Source organism: Brachyistius frenatus, unplaced genomic scaffold (genome assembly GCF_029030835.1).
Source record: "Brachyistius frenatus isolate BFR_SWC_R1_liver_20210118 unplaced genomic scaffold, ASM2903083v1 Contig_68, whole genome shotgun sequence".
Taxonomy (NCBI): domain Eukaryota; kingdom Metazoa; phylum Chordata; class Actinopteri; family Embiotocidae; genus Brachyistius; species Brachyistius frenatus.
In genome coordinates, this window is record NW_027210667.1 from 644,290 (window position 1) to 667,668 (window position 23,379).

General features: G+C 39.3%; 1 protein-coding gene across 3 annotated transcripts; it reads right to left on the reverse strand.

The window, feature by feature from the left end:
* Window positions 1–499: 499 nt before the first annotated feature.
* LOC138626009 (glutamate receptor ionotropic, kainate 1) lies at window positions 500–23,176 on the reverse strand. 3 transcript variants are annotated; one of them, XM_069707379.1, is made up of 17 exons: window positions 22,732–23,176; window positions 13,984–14,151; window positions 13,598–13,855; window positions 11,061–11,242; window positions 10,516–10,569; window positions 9,912–10,085; window positions 8,921–9,064; window positions 5,262–5,369; window positions 4,686–4,727; window positions 4,228–4,341; window positions 3,935–4,138; window positions 3,622–3,845; window positions 2,860–2,978; window positions 2,428–2,645; window positions 1,668–1,893; window positions 1,327–1,577; window positions 500–1,218 (listed from the first exon to the last, which is right to left on the reverse strand). In XM_069707379.1, exons 1-17 carry the CDS (start codon window positions 22,820–22,822, stop codon window positions 1,024–1,026), a joined length of 2,772 nt encoding a protein of 923 aa, XP_069563480.1. In that variant the 5' UTR covers window positions 22,823–23,176; the 3' UTR covers window positions 500–1,023. The 3 variants fall into 3 exon arrangements, with proteins under 3 accessions (XP_069563480.1, XP_069563481.1, XP_069563484.1); XM_069707380.1 differs by lacking the exon at window positions 4,686–4,727 and having other exon boundaries at window positions 22,732–23,175; XM_069707383.1 differs by lacking the exon at window positions 4,686–4,727 and having other exon boundaries at window positions 1,126–1,577; window positions 22,732–23,175.
* Window positions 23,177–23,379: the final 203 nt, after the last annotated feature.

The window sequence follows — 23,379 nt, forward strand, 5'->3', positions numbered from 1 at the left end:
TTTAAACCAATGTTTTTAAATGCACGACTCATTACACTGCTTTACACCAAAGTTAAATTAATGCAAGCAAAGTGATTTGCAAATGTATAAAAGTTTGTTAGTCTGAAGTACTTAACAATGCAACAACAGGTACAGTTTGTTTGCCAAAATTACAACCCTGGAGATATACAGTTTAGTGCATTAGCATATAAAAATAATATGTGTAATAAAGTCGGTTTTCTAGAGTACAAGCCAACAACAATGACAAGATGACCTGAAGTTACTAAACTCAAAACGCCTTGTCTCTGATAACATGAATGTATAATCTTATGAAAATTGTTCCCGAGAAAAAAACAATCAGTCAGTTACAATATGAAAGAAACTAATTTTACAAAATCTTGACGCAACCCCAACATTTTATAGATGAAATCAAAAGTGCAAGACCTTGTCTCCATCCAATAAAGGAAACGACTGTGCATGCGGAGGGAGGAGCGATCAAAACCAAAACAAGCAAAAATGAAAGGTTAAAGGATGTAATGTTCTCACATAACTTTAGTCATTCTGAAACAATTCCAACATGACGGAACTTATACATGCATGTTCATTAACTTCATATGATACAAAAAGCAAAGCAAAAAAAAAAAAAAGTACAGCCATTAAGCAACTTGATGAATAAAATCTTGAGGGAGCACTCAGTCAAAAGCAAATTGGAAACAATCGTCAGTGAATAAATGAAGATATTTTTTTTTGAAATACATGACTACATACAAAAGTGGTAAGTAGTGCAGTTATGTCAAAGTTTCTGTGCGCTGTAAGTTTGAAAATGACAAATATTCCATGACAGAGTCCTCTCAAACCTACTGTATTGCAGTTATTGAAGTTAACGGCAATCGTGCCCGACAAGACACCACTTACCAACACTTACCCACAACATCATGGCATGAAAATGACATTTCTCTCACACAAAACAATCTTACAATGTTTTTGCCAAAAAGAAAAAAAAAACAGCAAGGCCAAGATGGTCAAGTGTCATGATGTCAGAAGTCAACAACCATCTGCCATCATAAAAAGGGTTTCTAATGTATTCTTCCAATCAAGACTAAAAGGTTTTGTGTGCTCTACATAAAAACTACTGAAAACACAAAACTCTGAGTTAAAAACATGTTTGTTTTGATTGTAACAAAGCAGTTCCACACATTCAGACTTCACATTTTTACTGGCCCAGTGATTACTGTAGTCCTGCAGAGACAAAGACAACACAAACGTGTGGTAGGTTCATAACAATCTCTGTTGGAGTCCCCCAATTCGTTAATACTTGTTGTGCCATTCGCACTGGCCGACACTCACCTCCTCGACGTCCAAGTTTTTTCTGGATTTGTAAATAAACTCTCCAATTGCTACAAAAACTGAGAGGACAAGTCCAGCTGCCAACACAATAAAGATCCCCCCTATGTTCTCCACACCCAGGGCACTGGCCTCTTTGCTGTCCTCTTCTGGACAGCCATTCCCTCGCCACCATTTCTCCTTCATCATGTGCAGCTTCCCTTCCTCCTGAAGCTGCAAGATGGCGATGGTGACTTTGTCTCTGTAAGGGGAGCCTACAGCAGGAAACACCAGGATTATGGTGACATCTTATAGACAGATAGGGACCATCTTTTGGTTAATAGTTTGTTACTCATCTCTCTTACCAATTGGGGTTCCCACACCATAGCCCTTTGAATCTATCAAGCCTCCAATCTGTGTGAGGTTGCAGTTGCGCTGGCTGATGTACTCGATGCTGGTGGACTCCATCAGAAGAGCATAATCTGTGGTGAGGACCCTCTGAATCCCCTCCCGGTTGTTTTTCACCAGTGCTGTGTTTTTCCTGCTGCTCATGAAGGCCCACATTTTCTCATAAGTGGAGATCTTAGATTTCTGTTGAGTCAGAATTAGGATTTATGGAGGATTAAAACAATGTGTCTTGATGGTCAACACAACAAACAACAACACAGAGTCATAAACATAACAGATAATGTTGATACATGGTCGGCACTTGTATCTAATATTTAAAATGAAACCGTATTTGCAGACTATCTAGAGCTATTGCTGTGATGCATGGCACAAATGGGATGTGACAAGAGAGAACAAATCTTAAGGTTATTCAGTTTGCACCAAACATTCAGATAAACTGCTGGCAGTGCTGCAGACAAAACAATAAATCCTTGAGATCTTTGTGGAACACTTGCTCTTGTTAAACTGATGTATGAGGAAGTTCCTAAGATAATCACTCTTTTTTTTTTTTAACCCAGCTCAATCTTCTGCCAACCCATCAAGGCTGAAAATCACTGAGGACAGATGACTCAGGGGTAAAACTTGTCAGGCAAATTGAAATGTAAAGTGGTATTTACATCCCTTCTCCACTGCTGGACTTTTACGTTCCCATTTCCTGTAGAATGGAAAGAAGGTTACCTTAAAAAAGGTCATTGTGGAGCCATCTCTTACGGCGCCGTACTCTATTTTGGTCTGCTTGGCCAGGTCATCTGCAGAGTCGATGGGTGAGTCCATTCTCTCCACAGTGAGGAAGGCAGCCAGGTTGGCAGTGTATGAGGAGATTATGATCAGTGTAAAGAACCACCATATTCCACCAACTATCCTTGTAGAGAGGGCTTTAGGCATCAGTTCGGATCCTGTAAGGAAACAGCAGAAGGTACGTTATCAATTCTATAATCATATATATCACGAGACAATGACGTCTACAGCGTTTGACTACTTTGTCTTTTTTTTTCCAGGCACACTTCAGACACTACTCTATACATGGATGGTTAAAGGAGCTCCACCCAAGGGAAACTCCTGCCAGGTATGAAAATAGCATTATACAATTACAATAGCAGTGAGCATTACCTTGCTGCATAAGTGCTCCAACTCCAAACCAGACACTATTTATCAGAGTGAAGTTGTTTTCAACTACATCTGAGTCTGGGTTGCAGGGGTGAGGGTTGTACCATTCATAGGGAGTGAATCTGAGGGAGATGAATTAAACAGAGTTACTCAGGAAATATTATACAAAGACTATTATAATACCATATTTAGATCCTTGGAAACAGCTGATTCATTAAAATGTACATTTAGCCTCTTTTTTCAGCTCTTGGTTATGAAACTAACGCAAACAGGGAAAACTCATTCTGACTCAGGGGAGCCCGCTGGTCTGAGTGGTAAGGCCCGTACCACATCGGCAAAAATGTCCCGAGTGGCAGAAGCCAGCTGGTCAAAAGAAGGTCATTCTGACACAGTGGTTATACTGCAGCATGTATAGATGCTTGTTGCAGTCCAAATTAATGGGTGACTATTCATGAATCCAAATGGCCTTTTACATACAGGAAGTCAAAAGGGTCAAACAATATGAAATTTTGCCTTTAGCTAAACAATATTGTTTGATGTGCAACCAACCAATTCATTGGCATCTGCTATTTATCCATAAAAACAGAATTATAACTACACATCCTAAACCAGCTTTCAACCTGTATGGTAACTGATATTCAGTATAATGTCGCTTTTTTGATACTAAGTGGCCAATCTGTCAAGTTTTAGAGAGCGAATAACATTTAACACGTGTAAGACAAATCAAATTATTTCTCTTTTTTCCCCATTCCTGTACAAGTTTACCTGGCAATGACAAACAGTACACAGCTGACACCAAGGCATGCCAGCAACACATACATCCAGATGTCAGGAGAGAGTGGGTTGAGGAAGGAGAACACTCCTGGATTGGTGCCGTTGGGTTTGTGGTAGAGGATGCTGATTCCCAGCGTCATGAAGGGCTTGGAGAAATCGATCACCTTTTCCCTCACGTACGTGATAGTGAGAGGAGCCACGGCGAGGTCAGCCACCTGGTCCAAACAAAAAGCACACTCAGCTGACCCTGTGGATCACATGAAGGTCTTCTCCCTTACAGTCAGATTGATTGATCAGTACTCACGTGATCAATGAGTTCTCGCACCATACCGTTCCACTCCCCCTTGTCATTCTGAGCTCCATATTTGCCATCTGACACCAGCTTTACCTCGTAGGAGAAGCCCAAAATGTTGGAGAGCTCTTTGAGCAGGTCGAGGCAGTAACCCTCAAAGCGGTCATTTCCATACAGCGGCTTGTCAGATTTCTTGTACATGACGTAAGGATTTTCCTGGTAGAAGACAAAGGACTCATCAGATTAGTTTATTAGTATTAAGACATGTCTCATCAAATGCTCACTAATGATTTTTCTGTCCCTACCAGAATAGTAGTGACAATGAGCGTCCTATTGGCCATTGAGTCTGTGATATTTGCAGATGAGTCCTTGTTGATTTCTGTTAAATTCAAGCCTGTCTGGGAATTCCAAACACCAATCTGAAAAGAGTAAAACATCCAAATAACAACACTGACTGTACATCAAAGATCTGTTGCCCCGAGTAACCTTCAAATGATCAAGGAAAATAATGTAAATAAGGGAAAAGAAACAAGAACTGGGAAGCAGGAAAATTACAATTGAAGAGCCGACAGAGATGAAAGAGTCGTGAAGGGAAAAAAAAGGAAAGGAACACGAAACTTGAATTGCCACATGAAATGCAACATTTCTTCTCTGTACCTGAACCTTTTTTTTTTTATGAAGGGCACACATCACAGAGAGCATCAGGTAGGGTAAATTAGTGTCAACGTTCCTTTAGTGTGCCGGGGGCAGCTAAAGTACCGACCTTTTTCCACACTTTATTCAGGCGGTTGTTGCCCGTGATTGTCTTGCAAAAATAATAAAGAGAGAGCATTTTAATCACAGAGCCCTGAACTTAATAACTACAACAGTGATGGTGACTTAAGGCAAAGTGGAAGATAACTCCTCAGGTAACATCTCGTATCGAGTGTTAGTTTCAGTTATTATTTGAGTATAATTTCTTTGTAGTGATGATAACATTAACAGATAACAGGTTTCTTAATGACCTGCCAAAATTGAGAGCAGCATTGTCAACGTGATTAAAGGATCATCTACAAACCTATGAGGGTTAAAAAGACAGCAGCGACTTACTTGAAAAAGTAATGTGTCAAAGCAGCTCAAGAAGTTCCTTTTTGAGGCCTAATTAGGACACCAGATTTCTGTATTTTTCTCAAAATTATTCTGTATATTCTTTTATCTTTCAGCCACCTGAGGTAAAAATTAGGTTTCAGTGAAAAGCGATGGCTTTGTTTGCCTATAATCATCCTATTCTACTTTGCTACGCTTCAATATCTACGAAACAGCCTGTTCTGTCAGTATAAACATGGGTCACATAATTCACCTTCTCCAAGCCATCCTCCTTGAGGCTGATGACATCTAAATCAAATTCTTTTCGCAGGCCGTCCGTCTTGTTTATGGTGATTTGTCCCGTCAAGCCGTTCCATTGTGCCTGTGGCAAAGAGAGGAAAAAATGTAAACAAACAAGTTTTTATTGTCATATACATGAATGCAAGATCAAGCAGAGGCCTGGAAAAATTACAACTGTTCCGAAGAAAATGAATAATTGATGAGTTCTCCATTAAGCAAAGAACGCTGGCAGAGGCTAACTGCATTGTAATGGACATTTTTGCATTGGCTGGATCCTCGATGAAAATATTAAGTGTCTCTGAGTCTGTAACATGGTGGACCGTGATGTAAATGGAGCAGGCAGGCATGGCCTCTGTCTGAACGGAGAGCAGCGGGTAGGCAGTAGTGCTCAGAGAAATCAGTTGATAATGAAGTGAGCTCAGTGGAATAACAGACAGGTTTTATCTCTATTACAGAGGCTTCATAGAAATGAGCTGCATCTCAGTTCTGCTCTGACAGAGGACAAAACCTTTTTTTGTTTTTTTGTTATATCCACAACTCAATTCACTGAATTTAGCTCTTTGGACATCCAGGACATAGTGTGTCATGGTTTGCTATTTTTCTGGCTGTAAGTAAAAGTGTACTGAAAAGGACTTCCAAACTAATTCTTTGTCTGTCAAACCTAAGAGATTAGTGAGCGGGGTAGACCTGAAACAGTTGCATTACAAATCTAATCATAGATTGATGAAAAGGCTTCAACTGCTCTTTATTTACATATTATCTCTGAAAAACCAGGTTACTTATGATATTCCATTTAAATTGCTTCTGCACTTCATGAGACAGTTTAGCTGGTGTTCTTTGGTATGCAGTTGTAGTTCCCAATAAAAGTGATCACAAAGAGGCTCGTGGATTATCGTGAGGAAGCATAACAGCGATAAACTGTTATGTTTTTGAATGGACGTGGCATTTTTCCCAGAGAACAGAACATTTATATAACAGGCAAACATGGGAAATAAAGTGTGGTTTGTAAGAGAAAAACGATGTGTTTTTTAGAGACTTCTATCGATGCTCACAGTGATGCACGTCACTGTGTGTTTGCGCTCAGAGACAGAAATTATCGGGGGCACCTTGAGTAACGCAAAAAGCTCTAAACCGCTACCAATCCTACAGAAACTCTAAAATCAAGGTGATTATGCTGATTTAGTGTTATGCTACGCCGTGTATTAGATATTACAAAATACAGCATTCTCAATATCATTAAATTAGCAATACATTTCATGTGTATTTTAGTGACGCCAAACAACACCAAGCCTGTGTGTTGCATCATCTTTTTCTTTCAGCTTTTAAACAGGAATTCAAATGAGCGAGCTTGTAAGTGAAAATAATTCCTTTCAGTTCAATGGAACTGAAACAAATGTTTCCTGTGCCATTAGTATGTGCAGCAAAAATAAAAAATAAAAAACAGACAGAATGTAATCTAACGTCGTCCTTCTGAAGCGCTACACTGCTTCACTTGCTTTACGCCCTGATTTAAATTCAAAAGAAAATTCATGTGGGCAAAGAGAAATGTATGGTGACGGTAGAAAGCACACATAAGATTCATGATGACTCTTCATCACACTTCAACAGCCCTCAATTTCAAATGCAAAGATCTTTAACATGTGTAGGAGGTTACAGGGTATCATTGGATGAAGTGGCACTTTGATGAGATCACTTCACACGATCTTATTGCTTACATCTATGAGACCTACTTGACAGCTAAATCCAGATTTATTCTTGTCATTAAGTCTCTTTTTAAATCCTCACCAATCAAAAGTGTCTCTGTCCCGGCTGACCATGTGTCGGTGTCATTACTGTACGTGTGGTGATGGCATGGATCTTCTCGGATTGGAGACACCAGATGATATTCAGGATAAGAATGAGATTTAAGCATTTATGCCAGCATCTCAAACAAACATGTTGTGCACAACCATTCGTCTGTTTTAGGAAAACAGTCGAAGTTCACCAAATTTTCTTGAACTTTGAGTTCTTCATAAAACTGTCTTTAAAGAACTAAACTTTCCCTGTTAAGCACAGCATTCATTACTGCAGGCAAAATTGTCATTTTACTGTCTCACCCACACAAGTGCAGAGTTCAGGCTGAGCTACAGAGCAGCACCCCGGATTCAGTGTCTTGCTCAAAGGCACAACGGATAACACTGGCTGTTAGTTCAGAACACAGTCTTAAAGGACCGTACCAGTACTTCTGCATGTTTTTACCTATTTAGATTCAATTCAGTAAGTAAGCTACTTCTGACAGTTTTTCAAAAACATACCGCAGTGTGTTTGTGAGGGAGTCATTGCAAAATAAAGAAATCAAATGGATAAAATTCTGAAATTGTCAGATCGAGCTTTGTCAGAATAAACGGACCACTTTCAGTTCCGACACAAACACAGTCAGTCTTTTTCATTGAACTACATTGTGATGCACAATTTGGGAGTGAGATACACAACAACATGATTCTTAGGTCAACGGATTTACTACTCAATGTTAACTGATTAAAATAAAAACCAACAATACATCTGAGAAGGTTTCAAACCTCTTAACTTGATTTTGCTAATGAATGGACACCAATTATTGAGATTTGTATGTGTTCTTAATATCAATTTTAATCATGCCAGACAATATTATTGCTCCACTGTCCAGCAGCTTTTAAAGCCATTCAGCTAGTCACCTGATTTTCACCTGCCCACACACACCAGCACCTCCTTCCTCTAATCAACTTCCAAGTACCAAAACCACATTTGAAACCCCCGTGTGTTTATGTGAAATACTGATCACAAGTCTAATGACGGATTCATGACGCTCATAAAAAGCTCATTTATTCACACTCTCCAGTCTTCGGGCTTGTGACTCTCAATATTCTGTCCCCACTTACGATGTAAAGCTCATTGGTCAAAGAAACATTTAATTAGAGAGTACAATATTACAAGAGAGTCAATCCAATTCAAATTCAAATGTCTTAGCCGAGATGAGAAAATCCGCTCCCACAATTAAACTGGGATAATTACAACCAACTGTCAGTGGTAGTGCTATTGGGCTTTTGTCTCATCTGCTGCTACATCAATAATTAATTCAGACATATATATATATATGTATATATATATGTGTGTGTTTTAAACAGAGTAAGAACCACACTACAGGATTCTTAGTGTGGAATTCTTCAAACAGAGAGGATGTAGAGTAAAATTGTGATCAAATCTGATTTCATTTTATTGGTCCGTTTTAATACATTCTCTCAAACCTTTAATAACCTGCCTGCATTAAGCATTCATACAAAGAGCAGCATCCAACAGCTCTCATCCATAGCCGTTTGACAAACCTTTAATCTGAGAAAGCTCAAACATGCAGGCACATGATGTCCAACCTTCTGAGAAAAATGATTTTGAACATAATGGTCAAACACACTCCTCATTCAGCAGATCTCATCTTCTGACTGTGTTTCTGCTCTTGCACCAAAGGAAACAGCACAGAGGCGGATGGATGGATGGATGGATGGATGGATGGATGGATGGATGGATGGATGGATGGATGGATGGATGGATGGATGGATGGATGGATGGATGGATGGATGGATGGAGGAAGACTGCCACACTTTCATAAACCAAACTCACGTCTTTAAGCAAGTTCATGAAGCGCGATCCAAAGCGCCAGGGTTTGTGTCGGTGGCACTGAAGGGAGCTGACAGTGATCTGGGAGGTGCGTTGCGAGGCAGCAGCCACCATGTAGACGGCATCGTACATCAGAGCTGCTTCAGTCTGAAAGGGAAACACGGCCGCTGTTAACTTCGTTCAGCGGGGATCAAAAAACCACGTCAATCCTATCTGGACTGTGGAGGTAAATGCACAGCAGCACCAAAACATACAAGCAAACCCCACAGAGAGCAATCAAACAAGCACCCATCATCAGCCACTATGAGCACAGTCATTTTACAATACAAGTAGAATACAATCAGAAAACAGCGTGGTGGATTCTGACTCATGTGTATGCGGTGTTGTGCTGCTTACCAAAACAGGCTTGAGTCAATACATATATCTATAATTACTAGTGTTTTAGAAAGGCATTTTGGCCAGCAAAAATACAACATACAAAGAAAGAAAATCACATTTGAATTCAACTTCATTTACTTCCTGTGCCTAACGACAAACTGTTTTCTGTGTAAACACTTACAGGCTGTCCATATACAGTATGTTCAATCCATCATTTAGCTGTGAGGACCTGTTGAGCATGTTGCTGTTGCTGTGTTTCCACCGAGAGGACATTGTCATATATTTATGTTTACCTTCAATAATTTGGTAATTTTGTCTGGACTGTAAATCATCTATGCTGCAACATCTATTAAATCTCCGTCCATCCAGAGAGAGGGCTGCTTCCTTTTTTCTCTCCCTGAGGTTTCTCCCATTTTTCTTCCCATTTTAATGGTTTTCTGCGGGATTCTTTTCCTTAATCCAAACTGAAAGTATGTTCTAAAATCTGTTGGGGGAAATTTGGGCTTTGCCACATGAGGCTTTATAAGTCAAATTGGCTTGACTTGTTTACCCTTGTTAGCCTTTCGACTTGGAAGACATTTTGTAATGAAGGGAAGAAGGTGTAAAGTAAACTCACTGTCATCATCCCCTCCATCATTCCAGTCTCAGCTTTGGAGGGAGCCTGCAGTCGCTCCATGGTCCACCTCTCCACCGCCGACGCCACCTGAGGATTGTCTATGTTGAGCAGCCTGAACCCCGTCATGTTGACCCCACTGTAGCGGTACGGCTCCAGGTCAAGGGCGAACAGGTCCTGTGGAGGAACAACGACATCGCTGCAGAATTAATGTGATTCTGCTTAAAAAAGACCTCACAGCAAAGGTAAAGTAACACTCGATTAAAGCAGGGGAACAACAGAAACTGTAATACCATGGAATTATGCCAAGGGCACCGAAACAACATCCAGCAATCTCATTATAAAACAAACCACAGATGTTTGAGTTCATCTGCATAATCTTTGCTTAACAGAATCTCCAGGTGAACACAGACATCTAAACTTGTGAAGGATAAAAGCACACTTAATTAAAGGAAAGGACAGTGTGCAATTATGTTGCCGTGGTTACCATCATACTTATCAATCTTTTTTCCCTGGAAAAACCTCTGGAGTGAAAGTTCCTGTGCACACTTGTTTAAAATACAACATATCTTTCATGTGTCCTTGAGAATAGAGACACATTTCTTACCAGTGTGGTGAAGAAGAAGTGGTAATATTCAGTCATCATTCCCATGGACAAGATCTAAACAGGATGAGAGACAGTATTTCAGAGTTTTTCCTTTAACTCCAGCCAGAATAAATCATGTGCTTTTCCCCCTAAAACCAAGGCAAAACTAAGCATTACATCCAACAATTGTATGGTTTGCATGGTTCACATTCACAAGTATCCGAGTGAGTATGTGTCACAATTTGCTCATGTGAGCGTTGTGTCTCCAATTAATCTTCTGTGCAGCTGTTGCTTCTAAATGTGTATGTCTGGCTCAGAAATAGGCTCTGCTTGGATTTGAAAATGAACATAGGATTTCTGAAGGGGATAGAATTTGAATAATCTTTGCACGTAGTGAATATTAAACCAAAAGCAATGCAGACAAGCCAAACTCACACACAAACTATTCTCCATTGAAAAATCTAATTTGGGTTTCTGACAGAGCAATATACATTTTAGGTGAATGAAACCTCACTGACTTGTGTGCCCGGTGGTACTACAAGCTGGTAGATGTTTGTGTTATTCACCTGCTTGAGGACATCAGCAGATGTTTGGTAGGAGCAGTCAAAGATGACATAAAACTCCTTTCCTTTCTTCATCTCTTTCAGCAGGGGACGGGCATCTTTACTTCCTGTCGGCAGCTGGCGGATCTTGATTTTAATGCTGTATCTGGATGGAGCTTTGATCAACTCTTGCAAACGAATCAGTCCTAAAGTCAGGAGAAGACCGTTATATATCTCAACAACCACATGTTTTCAAGAAACATAGCCCATCTTTTGAAGGCATATTACATTCCAAATAAAAAGATTATTCATGGTGCAGATAAGAAAGACAATCACGGTTGGATTGTGCTTTTGAGTTATTTCATTGTATTGAATTTTTAAAAATACATCTGCTTCTTTAACGGCGAGTTAGTCTCAACTTCTATTTACCTTTGTCACAAGGTTTAGGTGGCTTTAATGAAGATAGTAAACAAGGTGATTACTGAGAAATACAAAACAGCTTCAGACCTGTCGTCAGTTATTTATAGTTCAAATTCACCATATTAACTTGTATTTCCTGTCACATCATAATAAAAATAGAGTCACTTTAATACATTTAAAAAAAATTCTGCAGGATCACTCAGTTTAATGGTAGCTTGTTTGATTATATGCAAACATTTACATTTTTACGTTCAAATGTCTAAAAAAAATAAATAATAATAATTGTACAATACGTAACCGACTGTAGGTGGTAGACTACTGTTGTCTCGAACAGTAGCAGTTAGCATTAGCCTTTGTCATAAAAACCCTCGTTTAGTTCACTTCCAGTTGTTTTGGTTTAGTCCCTTTATTTTGAAAGTATTTGCCGGAAGTGGTTGTTGTCTGCACTAACGCTAATTTGACTAATTTGCTTTTGCAGTTTTCACTCTGACCACTGGAGGGCAGTAAACATTCATAATCTCAGCGGTCGTCTTCGCTTGGAATAAAAGCAGATTTGTGTGGCTTCACTGTTTTGTTTGGTTTTATCCGGTTTTAGCCGACTAGTACAAGTCGTGCTCACTGCCCTCTAGTGGTCACCGTGAGAACTTGTAATATTGAATTAATCAAGTTAGCGTCAACATTGGGTTATAGCGTTTTATCTTTTCCGGTAAGATTTTAAAAATAAAACCTTAAACTTTAGACTTTAAACCAGTAAACCAGCTAAGTTTGTTAGTCAGACAGGAAATGAGGTTAAGGTGCCACGAAATAGACATGGCGCGGGAGTTTGAACGCTGCAGTGGTACAATCTATTTCCCGCGGTAGAAGGATTCATATTTTTTAATCAGATTCTTGCTCCCTCTACAAAAGACCTTTTACAGTAACACCGGACGACCGGATGACCCTCTTGACCCAGAACAGGTGCTGCTGTCGGGCCAGGTGAGGACACTTTACTGTGACTTTGCAAACAAAACGTTAAAAAAAAAAAGTAGGAAGTCCATGAAGCCCTTTGGTTCAGGACTGCAGTATTTAGCTGCACTCTGGTATGATGTTTTGGTACAGAACCCTTTTGTACTGTGGGCATTATTATTCATAGGTTTTTTTTTTAAATAAGAGTAATCAATTAACACAAATGAAATGAATTGTCTTTGTGTGCTTTGTTGACTGTTGGTTGACTGTGATGAAGGCCACAAGTCATAAGTTGGTCTAACCTTGTTGCTGGAATTTTGACCTCCTGCTTCCCTTGACTTTATAATTAGTCATATCATTTTAGAAGTGTGGTGTAATCCACATGATTTTAGCTATTTTCATTTGGAAGAAAGATTTCAAATAAGGTCCAGGGAAAGTTATTACGATATCGACTGAAGGAACATAGGGTCAACATTACCAGATCGTTTCTTTATATTATTCTGGGGAAAAAAATGGAATATTGGTTTTCTGAAAGTTTTAAAGGTCTTGAACGAGGAGGTTCAATTCTAGATTTTTTTGTTTCTGAAGAATCTTCTGCTCAGCTTCAGTTTAACAGTGTGTTGCCCCACTTCAAGGTCTCTTCCCATCATTGCTCCCTCTGAAAATCTGATGTATTGCAATTTTCTGGCCATATGAATATGTACTGTACTGGCAAGTAGGATTTGAGCACCTTGTTATTTTGATTATTTGTAATATTTAGCCATTTCAGCTGTCTTAAAGTTTTGATTGATGTACAGTCTTTCCTGTTAAAGTCTGCGCTTATTTGTGTCACACCTGTCTGCTTTTGTCTTATTTCTGTGTTTTGACCTCAAATTTACTGCTTAAAATAGTAAAAACAACAGTTTCACTCGACTGTAAACATATATTTTTTGAGAGTAGTGTACATTATAACTCATTCATTTCATTAATAGGTCATTTCATTCAGGGGTGCTACTGCAAAGACTCTTGCAGGGGTTTGTAATAAACTGGCAACTGAGTGAAACGTATGCACACATGCAAAAGTAAAGTGTGCTAAAGTCCTGCTGGCATCAAATCGCTGAAGACATTTACTGATGTCTGTTTTCTCTGCTGTTTTGATTTCTGAAACTGGGATCAACAGCATCTCCGTTTTGTCGGAGAATCTCGTCTCGACTCACCAGTTGCATCCTCGTAGACCACAGTGACCGTCTTCCACTTGTAGTACTGCACTATGTCCAACACAGCTCGGCTTATAGAGGCATATTCGGGGTAGAGGTTAATGTAGAAGCTGTCTTTGTTGTCCACTGAGGGATGTTTCCAGCGTGTCTGGATGTGAGGGACCTCCAGGGCGTTACAAATTGACTGGACCGCACTGACAGACGAGCTGTGGGACGGGCCAAATACAGCCCCAACGCCAAGCGCCAACTGGTCGCAGGCTGAAGTGATGAAACAGAAAGTGGTGAGAAAATAAGAAATCAGCAACAGGAGAGACACTGGAGTCAACGGCAGTCTCTTTTATTGATTCTGAAAAGGCTTTTTAAACGTGACCTGAGATGATCTTTACCTCTTCTTGAGGCCTCAAAACTGTCAAATAGGTTTATTCTCTGGATGTCGTAGGTCAATGTGGTGTTTGGCATTAAGGTCCGGTTCCTGTTTATGTTGGTTACAGCAAATTTAAAGGCCAGTTCTTCGACACTAATGGGCTCATTTTCAAGCGTCTCAAAGATGCCGCCTGGTAGGAGAGAAGAAACAGGGGTGGGGACAGTGTTAGTCGCACCACACTGAGGGGACAGCAGAACAAATATTGAACGTCTGACCTCACACAGCATAGACATTCACATCCAGTATAGAGTTGTTGTTGTTTTTTTGAAGGTCATAATTTCCTATGTACTTTTCCCGCATGAAGCTACTGAGGAACCAGGCTGACTTCTCTGACTTCAGCCTATCTACATGGCCTGAACTTCACAAGTTGACACAAAAACTTGTATTTAAGTGTGGGCTGATTTAGCTCAGAGGACCTCCCACACATTCAGTTCACAGATAACACATCTAGGAGGTTAACTTATCCAGCTTTATATAACCTTATTAAAACGCATCGCTTACCATCTCTGCTTCTTTTAAAGAAAAATAAAATATTTCTCTCAAATTTAATAGACATAGCTGCACTCTTTCACCTCATAAAGACATATTTGTAATCTTTATCAATTCTCTTGACAACTTTCACCTTCTGTGAAATCACACTTACACAGCAGCGTTATAGTATCACATAATCAATCCCACAAACTATATTCACAGTAAAGAGGGTAAAAGACTAAATGTTTCTGCTGCCAAACATGACTGCCTTACAATCTAACTCTGATACTTCACTCTGCTTTCTTACTTTTCCTGTCTATCGCCCAGGTTTCGTTTCAACTGATTAGTTGCTATTTTTAGTGTTTTCAAGTGGCAACACTTTAGGGTTAATAGTTGTGCTTGACTGTTTTTTTCCGCAGCATCTGTGATTTTTACTGTGAAGCGTGTTTCTGCTGCGTGAGATGACCAAAGGACCGTTGTGGTGGTAATTTAGCACGGCTTCAAACGAAAAGTATTATATGTAAAGATCGCAGCACATCGGTGACTTGTGAATACCACAATGAAAATGCAAAGCTAGCATCTGAGGTTTGACTCTTAATGAAGAGCTTCTTCGGTGAAGACTCTCAGAAGTTAGAAGATGCTGTCGTGGATTAGCGTCGACTACTGTTGTTGTGTTGAAAGTCTATATTCTAAGACTAAAACACTTTCCATTTACTCAAACAGTTTTTTTTTGTATATTACTTGTTTTGTCTCACATTTTAAAACCCAGATCATCAGTTTACAATGAAATAAAACAGGAAGTTTTCACATTTTGGAGGCTGAAAACAGGAAATGTTTTGCATATGTGCTTGAAAACATTCCAGAAGTTTACAAAGTTTGTCAATTATTTGTCTGTCTCTAATCAATTAGTCGGCTAATCGTTTCAACTGCCCTTGTGCACACAGATAAGGGTGCACGAGGGTTTCTAGTCTGCATTTACACATTTGATTATTTTATACTTATATATAGCACGTTGTTTTCATCTCTGCTTTGAATCAGGAGCAGAATTAACTATTAAGGTTGCTTCACACGCTTTGGAGGAGCCGTAGTCCACCATAATTATTGAAAAGGCACCACATAATAACCTAAAGTAATAACTAAGATGGGATGACAGACATGCACAAATATAATAAACCAACATGTGACACTGAAAACGTGTGCTGCCTTTAACAGCTCTTTAAACAGTCTGACTATACTATGCGATAAACTCTGACCAATGTTTTAAAATGAGGTGAGACCACAACTGTCAACATTTCCTATAGAGATACATTTCTTTTTGAAATTCCCTCTTCAGCTACAGTAGCTGCGTGTGCCAGTGCCACAGATGATGTTTCAGAGTTGAGAAGATCAAACTGAAAACCATCCAACTCTTAATCCATCGCGTTGCTCCAGAAAGATGGCAGGTCTAGCCCCAGCTGGCAATATTGACTTATATTACTCCAGCCAGGCACGAGCGCTGCATATAATGTTCTCTAAAGCGCCGCAATGAAAACCATTAGGATTTAGACCAGAAAAATGCAGGAGATTGTCACTGCATTGTCACCACCAGGGCATAGTGCAGATCCAGTGCCCTTATCCCTGTTCATCGGTTTCAACCCGAGCCTTTCAAATGTAAATCTTTAAAACGTTTCGGCCTTCAGCGATAGGATTTCTAACGTCCAGGGTTAAATGTTTGTTCTCACTACATTGACATTCACAAGTGTGACAGACTCGAATGCAGTGCTGAACCGTCAGAGTAAGCTGGTTTCTTTATCCTATAACAAATAACAAATAAGCTGTTTTGGTCACGTGATTTTTCTTACAACAGAAAAGGAAGGCATTTTAAAAGCTTTGGCATTTTCCAGAAATGATTATCAATCATTATATTAATCATCAAGTCATAAAGATGCCATTTAGATTCTGCAAGAGTTTGCAAATGACCTCACTTCAACACTGCGGCTACAGATGGTAATAGGTCATTGCACTCTGAAACAGTCTTTGAAGAATTTCCTGTGAAATTGTAATTGATTTGGAAGGAGAAAAGGCCTTTAAAAAGCTCCCCTTGACACCCTGATTGTGAATGACCTTTTTCTTTGGAGTAGCATAGCCTCAAACCCCAAACTGAGAGAGCCTTGTCTGGACTCCCTGGTCACTAAAAGCATGCTTGAAAGTGCCAATCCTAATTATGGTTAGCAAGCCTCAGTGAGCAGCTGCTGCGACCTGTTAAAGTCCTTAATTCTACTCACTGGAATATAAAATTCTCATGCAAAAATACAATTAGCATCCCCAAAATATACCAAGGAAATATATTCCGTTTCACAATCTTTAATGTGATTTTTTTTTTCCTGTCTATGACTTTTAAGTATAAAATGGGAAATTAAGATGTATTTTGGCCTGCCAGTCCTGAGGTTGGTTTGCTTAAAGTGCAGAGGCTGCAGCAAACGTCAGGCTTTGTTAAGGATTCGCCAACAAAATATTCCAAGTGGCAGCATCACAGCATTTTCAATCAGTGATTTTGTTTTTCTCATACTTCAACAAGGCTGTGAAAAATGAGAGTCTCATTGATGCGAGAAGAAACAATTGCTGCTGTTATTTTGATCTGATTAATATATTTTGTTTTTGTTGACCTGTAATTAACTGCATTGTCCCCTTTAATGCGAGAATTCGGCTGTACTTTATGCAGCTGTGTATTGATGAACAAATACAAATGAAATAAAAGTTAGTAATTAAAAAAGCATAACTTCATAGAGCTCTATACTGCTCTATGGAATTATTGTTAGCCAAAGATGCTTCAGGTAAATAACAAATTGTTCTATTTATGTCTATTATTACATTTTCAGTGAATAATACTATTCGGTGCACTGATGCCAGTGTGGACAATAAACTGTAGAATAACCTCCATTATGTAGCTTTTCTGTGTCACAAGCAGGGATGGGTATCGAAGTTCGATTACAATTGGAACCGGTTCCAAAAAGGCGTTGGCGCATCGTATTGATAATCTCCAATGTAAAGGATTCTGCTACCAATACTTGCACAATCAATTTAAAAAAAAAAAAAATCGTATTTATTATTGCCTCACATTCGTTATCCTGCACATTTTATCTCACCAACCCAGCTCTCTCCGTCACCTGCTGCAGCTCCAAACAGACACCCGCCTGCTTTGACTGACAACGGTGGAGAGAACAAACTTTAAAAGTGTGGTCGCTTTTCACTACAGTCGATGCAACGATTCTTTTGCATATGAGGGTTGAAACATGACAAATCTGTCAAGACATTCAGTAAAAATCATCACAAACAGGCAGAGAGATGCAAAGTTTCCAACAAGATTGAAGTTCATGTGTCGGTGCTCCAATATGAAGGCAGCATGCAGACCACACACAGAGTCAACTAAATTATACAAACATGGTTAAACAATTAATAGTAACCATTAACCAGCTGATAGTTGTGGGTACTTTCATGAATTTGGTCTAAAATGGTCAGAGCATCATTCGAGCTGTCGGTTAGAAACTCATAGTTTCCGTTTTATTTCACTCAGAGCAGGGGCAGATTAAAAGTGATGTGGGCGGGTCATTAGTGATGTGGACAGATCATTAGTGATGTGGGCAGATCAAAAGTGATGTGGGCGGGTCATTAGTGATGTGGGCGGATCATTAGTGATGTGGGCGGATCAAAAGTGACGTGGGCAGAACATTAGTGATGTGGGCGGATCATTAGTGGTGTGGGCGGATCATTAGTGATGTGGGCAGATCAAAAGTGACGTGGGCGGATCATTAGTGATGTGGGCGGATCATTAGTGATGTGGGCGGATCATTAGTGATGTGGGTGGAACATTAGTGATGTGGGCGGATCATCAGTGATGTGGGCGGATCATTAGTGATGTGGGTGGAACATTAGTGATGTGGGTGGATCATTAGTGATGTGGGCGGATCATTAGTGATGTGGGCGGATCATTAGTGATGTGGGCGGATCATCAGTGATGTGGGCGGATCATTAGTGATGTGGGTGGAACATTAGTGATGTGGGTGGATCATTAGTGATGTGGGCGGATCATTAGTGATGTGGGCGGATCATCAGTGATGTGGGCGGATCATTAGTGATGTGGGCGGAACATTAGTGATGTGGGTGGATCATTAGTGATGTGGGTGGAACATTAGTGATGTGGGTGGATCATTAGTGATGTGGGTGGGTCAAAAGTGATGTTGGGGCTGCAGGTAAACTACTGTACAGTAAAAACACTGTCAAAGAAAAAAGTACAGTTCTCGCTGCTGTTTGCTACTCAAGAATGTTAATTTAGATATACTACATGATGTGGTGCTTATCCTCCTTAAAAAAAAAAAAAAAAAAGAACCAACTTGTGTCAGAGTATTTAATCAATAAGCAATTTAACTCATTCGTGCCAAAAAAAAGTGATGATAAAATATTTGTTGAATCTTATATCTTTTATTGTTATGTTTAAATTTTTTGTACCAAACTATGCAGAGAAGTATCGATACGTAATGGTACCGATAAGCAGTATCGGTATCGATTAAATCTTAACAATACCCATCCCTAGTCACCATTGATGTTGCCTCTGTCTATTCGGAAAGTGGATCACACAGTCTAGAAGTTGTCTCAGGTATTTGGAAATCAAAAAGCTCTGAATGCAGCTCAGTACAATAACATCATAAGTGCTTGGAATTGGATACTGATGTTGATTTTTTTTTTTTTTTTTTTTTTTTTTTAGTTTCCTGTCTATTCATTCTTTTATAGTAATATACAACATAAACAATTTGATATAGATCTCTTGGTGATGAAAGAACTGTGACAAACATATGTCCCAACTGGGACATTTTATAGTTGAAAAAAAGAATGTGTCAGAGGTTCCTCTGGGTAATTTTGATGATTGACATTGTTTTTACGCCAATCAAGACTCAGGGCATGATGATACTATATCAATCCTTTGTGAAATGATTTTAAGTAAGATTTGGGTATATGTTTATAAAATAATATGGATCTTGCATGGCTTGTGCAAACCGATGCTGTGACGTGTAAATAAACCTGCCTCAACATAAGCCTCTGAGCCACGCTTGCTTTTTGAGTATCACTCCAAAACGGGGTCATGGGATCGTGGCTCACTGCATCTTTATATTTTGCTATATTTACATTTTACGGATTCAAACAAACCAATACTGTCAATGAGATCCATTTTCAATACTGATGCAGAGAAGAGTGAACAAGCATATCGTGCCATCTGTTTGCAGATGACACATGGATCAGTGCACTCCCTAAATAGGCTTTTGGCAAGAAAATGACCAAAGAGACATGAAGGTAAGAGATGCCAAGGATAATTTATACTTCAGTAATTACAAGTTTAAACTTGGAGACGCAGGCTAAACTGTAAAATTAAAGCAGACATTTTCTTCCCAGCAATTTATTGTCCATTGTAAATATCCAAGAATGTAAGCATTCAAATGCAAGTCCTCAAAAAAAAAAAAACTTCAATAATTTCTCTACATTAAAACTCCACTTCCCTACGAGGAGCAAACCTCCTTCGTCACTCATTATTAGAACTCTCCGGGTTACTGTTTTTTGTATTACTGCTTCATGATTAACGTTACTGAGAGGAGATGTCTGAGAATTCTTGCTATAGCTACCATTAATTAATTAACTATAATTTTCAGGATCACTGAGCTTCCATCTCATCTTTAATAGGCCAGACAATGCTGTGGGGCGATGCATCCTAGGAGGTCAGAAAAACAAAAGATTCTGTTGGTGCTGCAGGCAAATTCTGATAAACCCTCAGGCTGTGCTTTTTATAGACTTGTGTTCCTCCCTTCGGTGCAGAGAGAAATAAAAAAAACAACTTCTCACAGGTTGTGACAGGTGGATCAAACTTTCTTTAATCCAGAACCCCAAAGGTTAGCATCAAGAAACTCATCTTCAGCTCATGAATTTTAACCTGTGTTTGTGATTTTTGTGATTCTGTGTAATTAACACATGAAGGGGAGTCTTTTAAGGCAAAGGAACACAATGACGTAGTGTTGTGCTTTCTCCCTTCTCCCCATCCTGTGCCAGTACCCAATGAGACCTCCCACCCCCCACCCAACAACACCACCAGCAGCACTCCAACCTGGGCCCATGCCAGACTGTGAATGAATGAGGAGGTCCTAACCAGTCTACTATGTTCGTTTGATGTGGGGCACTGAGGTTTCTCTGTTAGTAGGAGAGCTGCTTGCAACCAACAAAACATTTAAACTAAGTAAAAATCAAGATTATATTTTGGATTAATACGTGCAAGTAATTTCCAAATCCACTGGATGAAAAACTATTAACCAGGGAGATGCGAAACATCAAGTATTATTATATTTAGTGGCTGACTTAACATCACATGAAGTAAACCGTTAATAAACAAATCAAATCATATATCACCAAAACAAAGTATGAAAACAAGAGCAAAAATGAATTCAACAAACAGGGAAATATTGTGAAAGCCAAGCTACAAGCTGTTGCTTCCTTGGTCTCCCCAATGATGAGAATTGGTCGCTGCCTAAGTACCATATTTGGGGAAGAGACTTTCTGCAAAAAGAAGATTAGTGTTAGTTGCTTAAGGGCTTGGGAGAGAAGATTTACCATTATTACCAACCCCAGTGAAAAGAGTGGAAGTCAGTCACAATCTGATGACAACACTTGCCAAGACAGAGAAATGTTAATTGAGCCAAGCCACACACCATATGGGAGAGATTAGGATGTGTGCGGGTCATGAAGAGAATGACAAAGATTAGGTGGCCTCGGAGGGTGATAGATGATTGAGAGAGATTAACAATATGGAGCACAGATCGGGACTGATGAAACCAGGAGGTGGCACCAGCCTATTAGCCTTTAAAGTTATGCAACGCTACATTAATCAAATTGTTAAAGTCTTTAGAAGTAAAGGAAATTCAGAGAAATGTTGTGTTGCTGCGGGCAGTAAGCGGAGCAGAGAGTCCGGAGGCCTTGATTTAAAAAGTCATTTTTGTGATGCAATCTTTCTTACCCATGAGAGGAGCAGCGGATAACCAATGGGAGAGGAGCTCATAGCCAGAAAGCAAGCCAACACCAGCTCATTGTTACCAACTTACATCAGACATCAAAGAGGGGTGGATTGAGAAAGGGCTCTGTTTGTTTAATTACAAGTGATTGAGGTTGAAAGTCAACTCTCAAAAGGTTTAACAGACAGCTTTGGTCTCAGATCCACATTCACAGATGTCATTAAACATCAGCGAGCACCAAGCTGATACATTGAGTATGTAAGAAAGTTTCACTGAGTGTGCCCACTCTTTTTTGCTTGTTCTTTAGCGCTGTTTCCTTCACAACTGTTGGTACAGTGCAACTGTGTGCCAAAGACACCATTATGCCAACACTACACGCTTTGCAGATGCAGCAGTAGGCCAACTTAATCACCAATCTCCTTCTGGTCTGTGCTGTCAACATGGAAGGAACAGAGAGAGAGACTCAGGCATTGGCCAACCAAAATGGATTAACATGATTTTGAAAAAAACAAAAAAACAATGCTGTTGTTTCATTTGAACAACCCACTACTGTCCTCGCTAAAAGAAAATAATCCAATCATGAAATTTGTAAGGAGACTGCGCAAACATCACAACAAATAGAAAAAGTCACTATTGCATAATACAATTTTTAATAACATACTGTATGTCTGCGAAACTACAAGACACCGATTATATGATCACACGATACAGCAACATGGATGTGAAAGTGACACAACAACAGATAAACATTCAACACCTAAAAACACTGTGTTTTAGGTCCTATTTACTCGGTATAGTAACAATGTAATAGTACGTTTTAGTTGAAGGTTAAAGGCTTTTTTTGCAGCCATCGAAACTGTACAATTGCTCTGAATAGATGTCCTTGCATGGCATTCACACGTATAATCATTTATCACCTTCATTGTCTTTCATTAAATTGGATAATTATTCATTGGTCTTTAGAAATGAGTAACACAACATGCGGCATAAGTACTGAGACAGATTAAAATGCCATGCATTATGATAAAGCCACACAAATATTTTGTTCTTCTAAATTGCAGGCTAGATCTACAATATAATTAATGGGAAATGAGATGCAACCCTGACTGCATAATCATGTGGTCAAATATTAAAACAGCTAATGCGCTGTTTTAATATGTACATCAACAGTTAAAAGGATTGACATAAAAAATGTTAACACTTTTACGACTTACCAATTCTCAGGACTTGCTGTGAAGTGAGCCAAAAGTCTGCCATAAAGTACAGCAGGGAAAATAACAGTCCCTTCCTTTTCACCATGGTCATTCCTCCAGAGTTGAATTTAACATTGATCTAAATTTTATTTGGGTTTTTTTTTTCCTCAGTAATTCATGCCGATAACTTGCCAGTCCTTGTATCTGTCACGAAAATAAACTGGCATCCGACCCACATCCATCCCTCACACATTGTGATGAGGAAAAAAAACAAAAACACACTCCACTTGCACTTGTCACTGATCAAAAGAGCTCCAGTTTTCCCATTTTAAAATCCTTTATATACCAGTAAGGTTCTGCTTCCCATATTCACTGTCCAGACATCCTTCTTAACATGTTTTTCCCGGTGCACACTTGAATTGTAGGTTGCAACTGAGGAGGAGGACTGTGAGCGCTGCTACTGCTGTCAAGTGTCCAGGGATAGAAAACAGTCTCAGGCTACGACCTTTCAAAATAAAAGAAGAATTGGCAATCATATAGCGGTATCAAATAAGCATGTTAAATGAGAAATACATTATATATTCCATTAATCACGTGATTTTTAAATAGACAACTTGTTATTGTAAAAGTCTGACCCTAAATTAGCTTGTTCCAAGTGCATACACAATA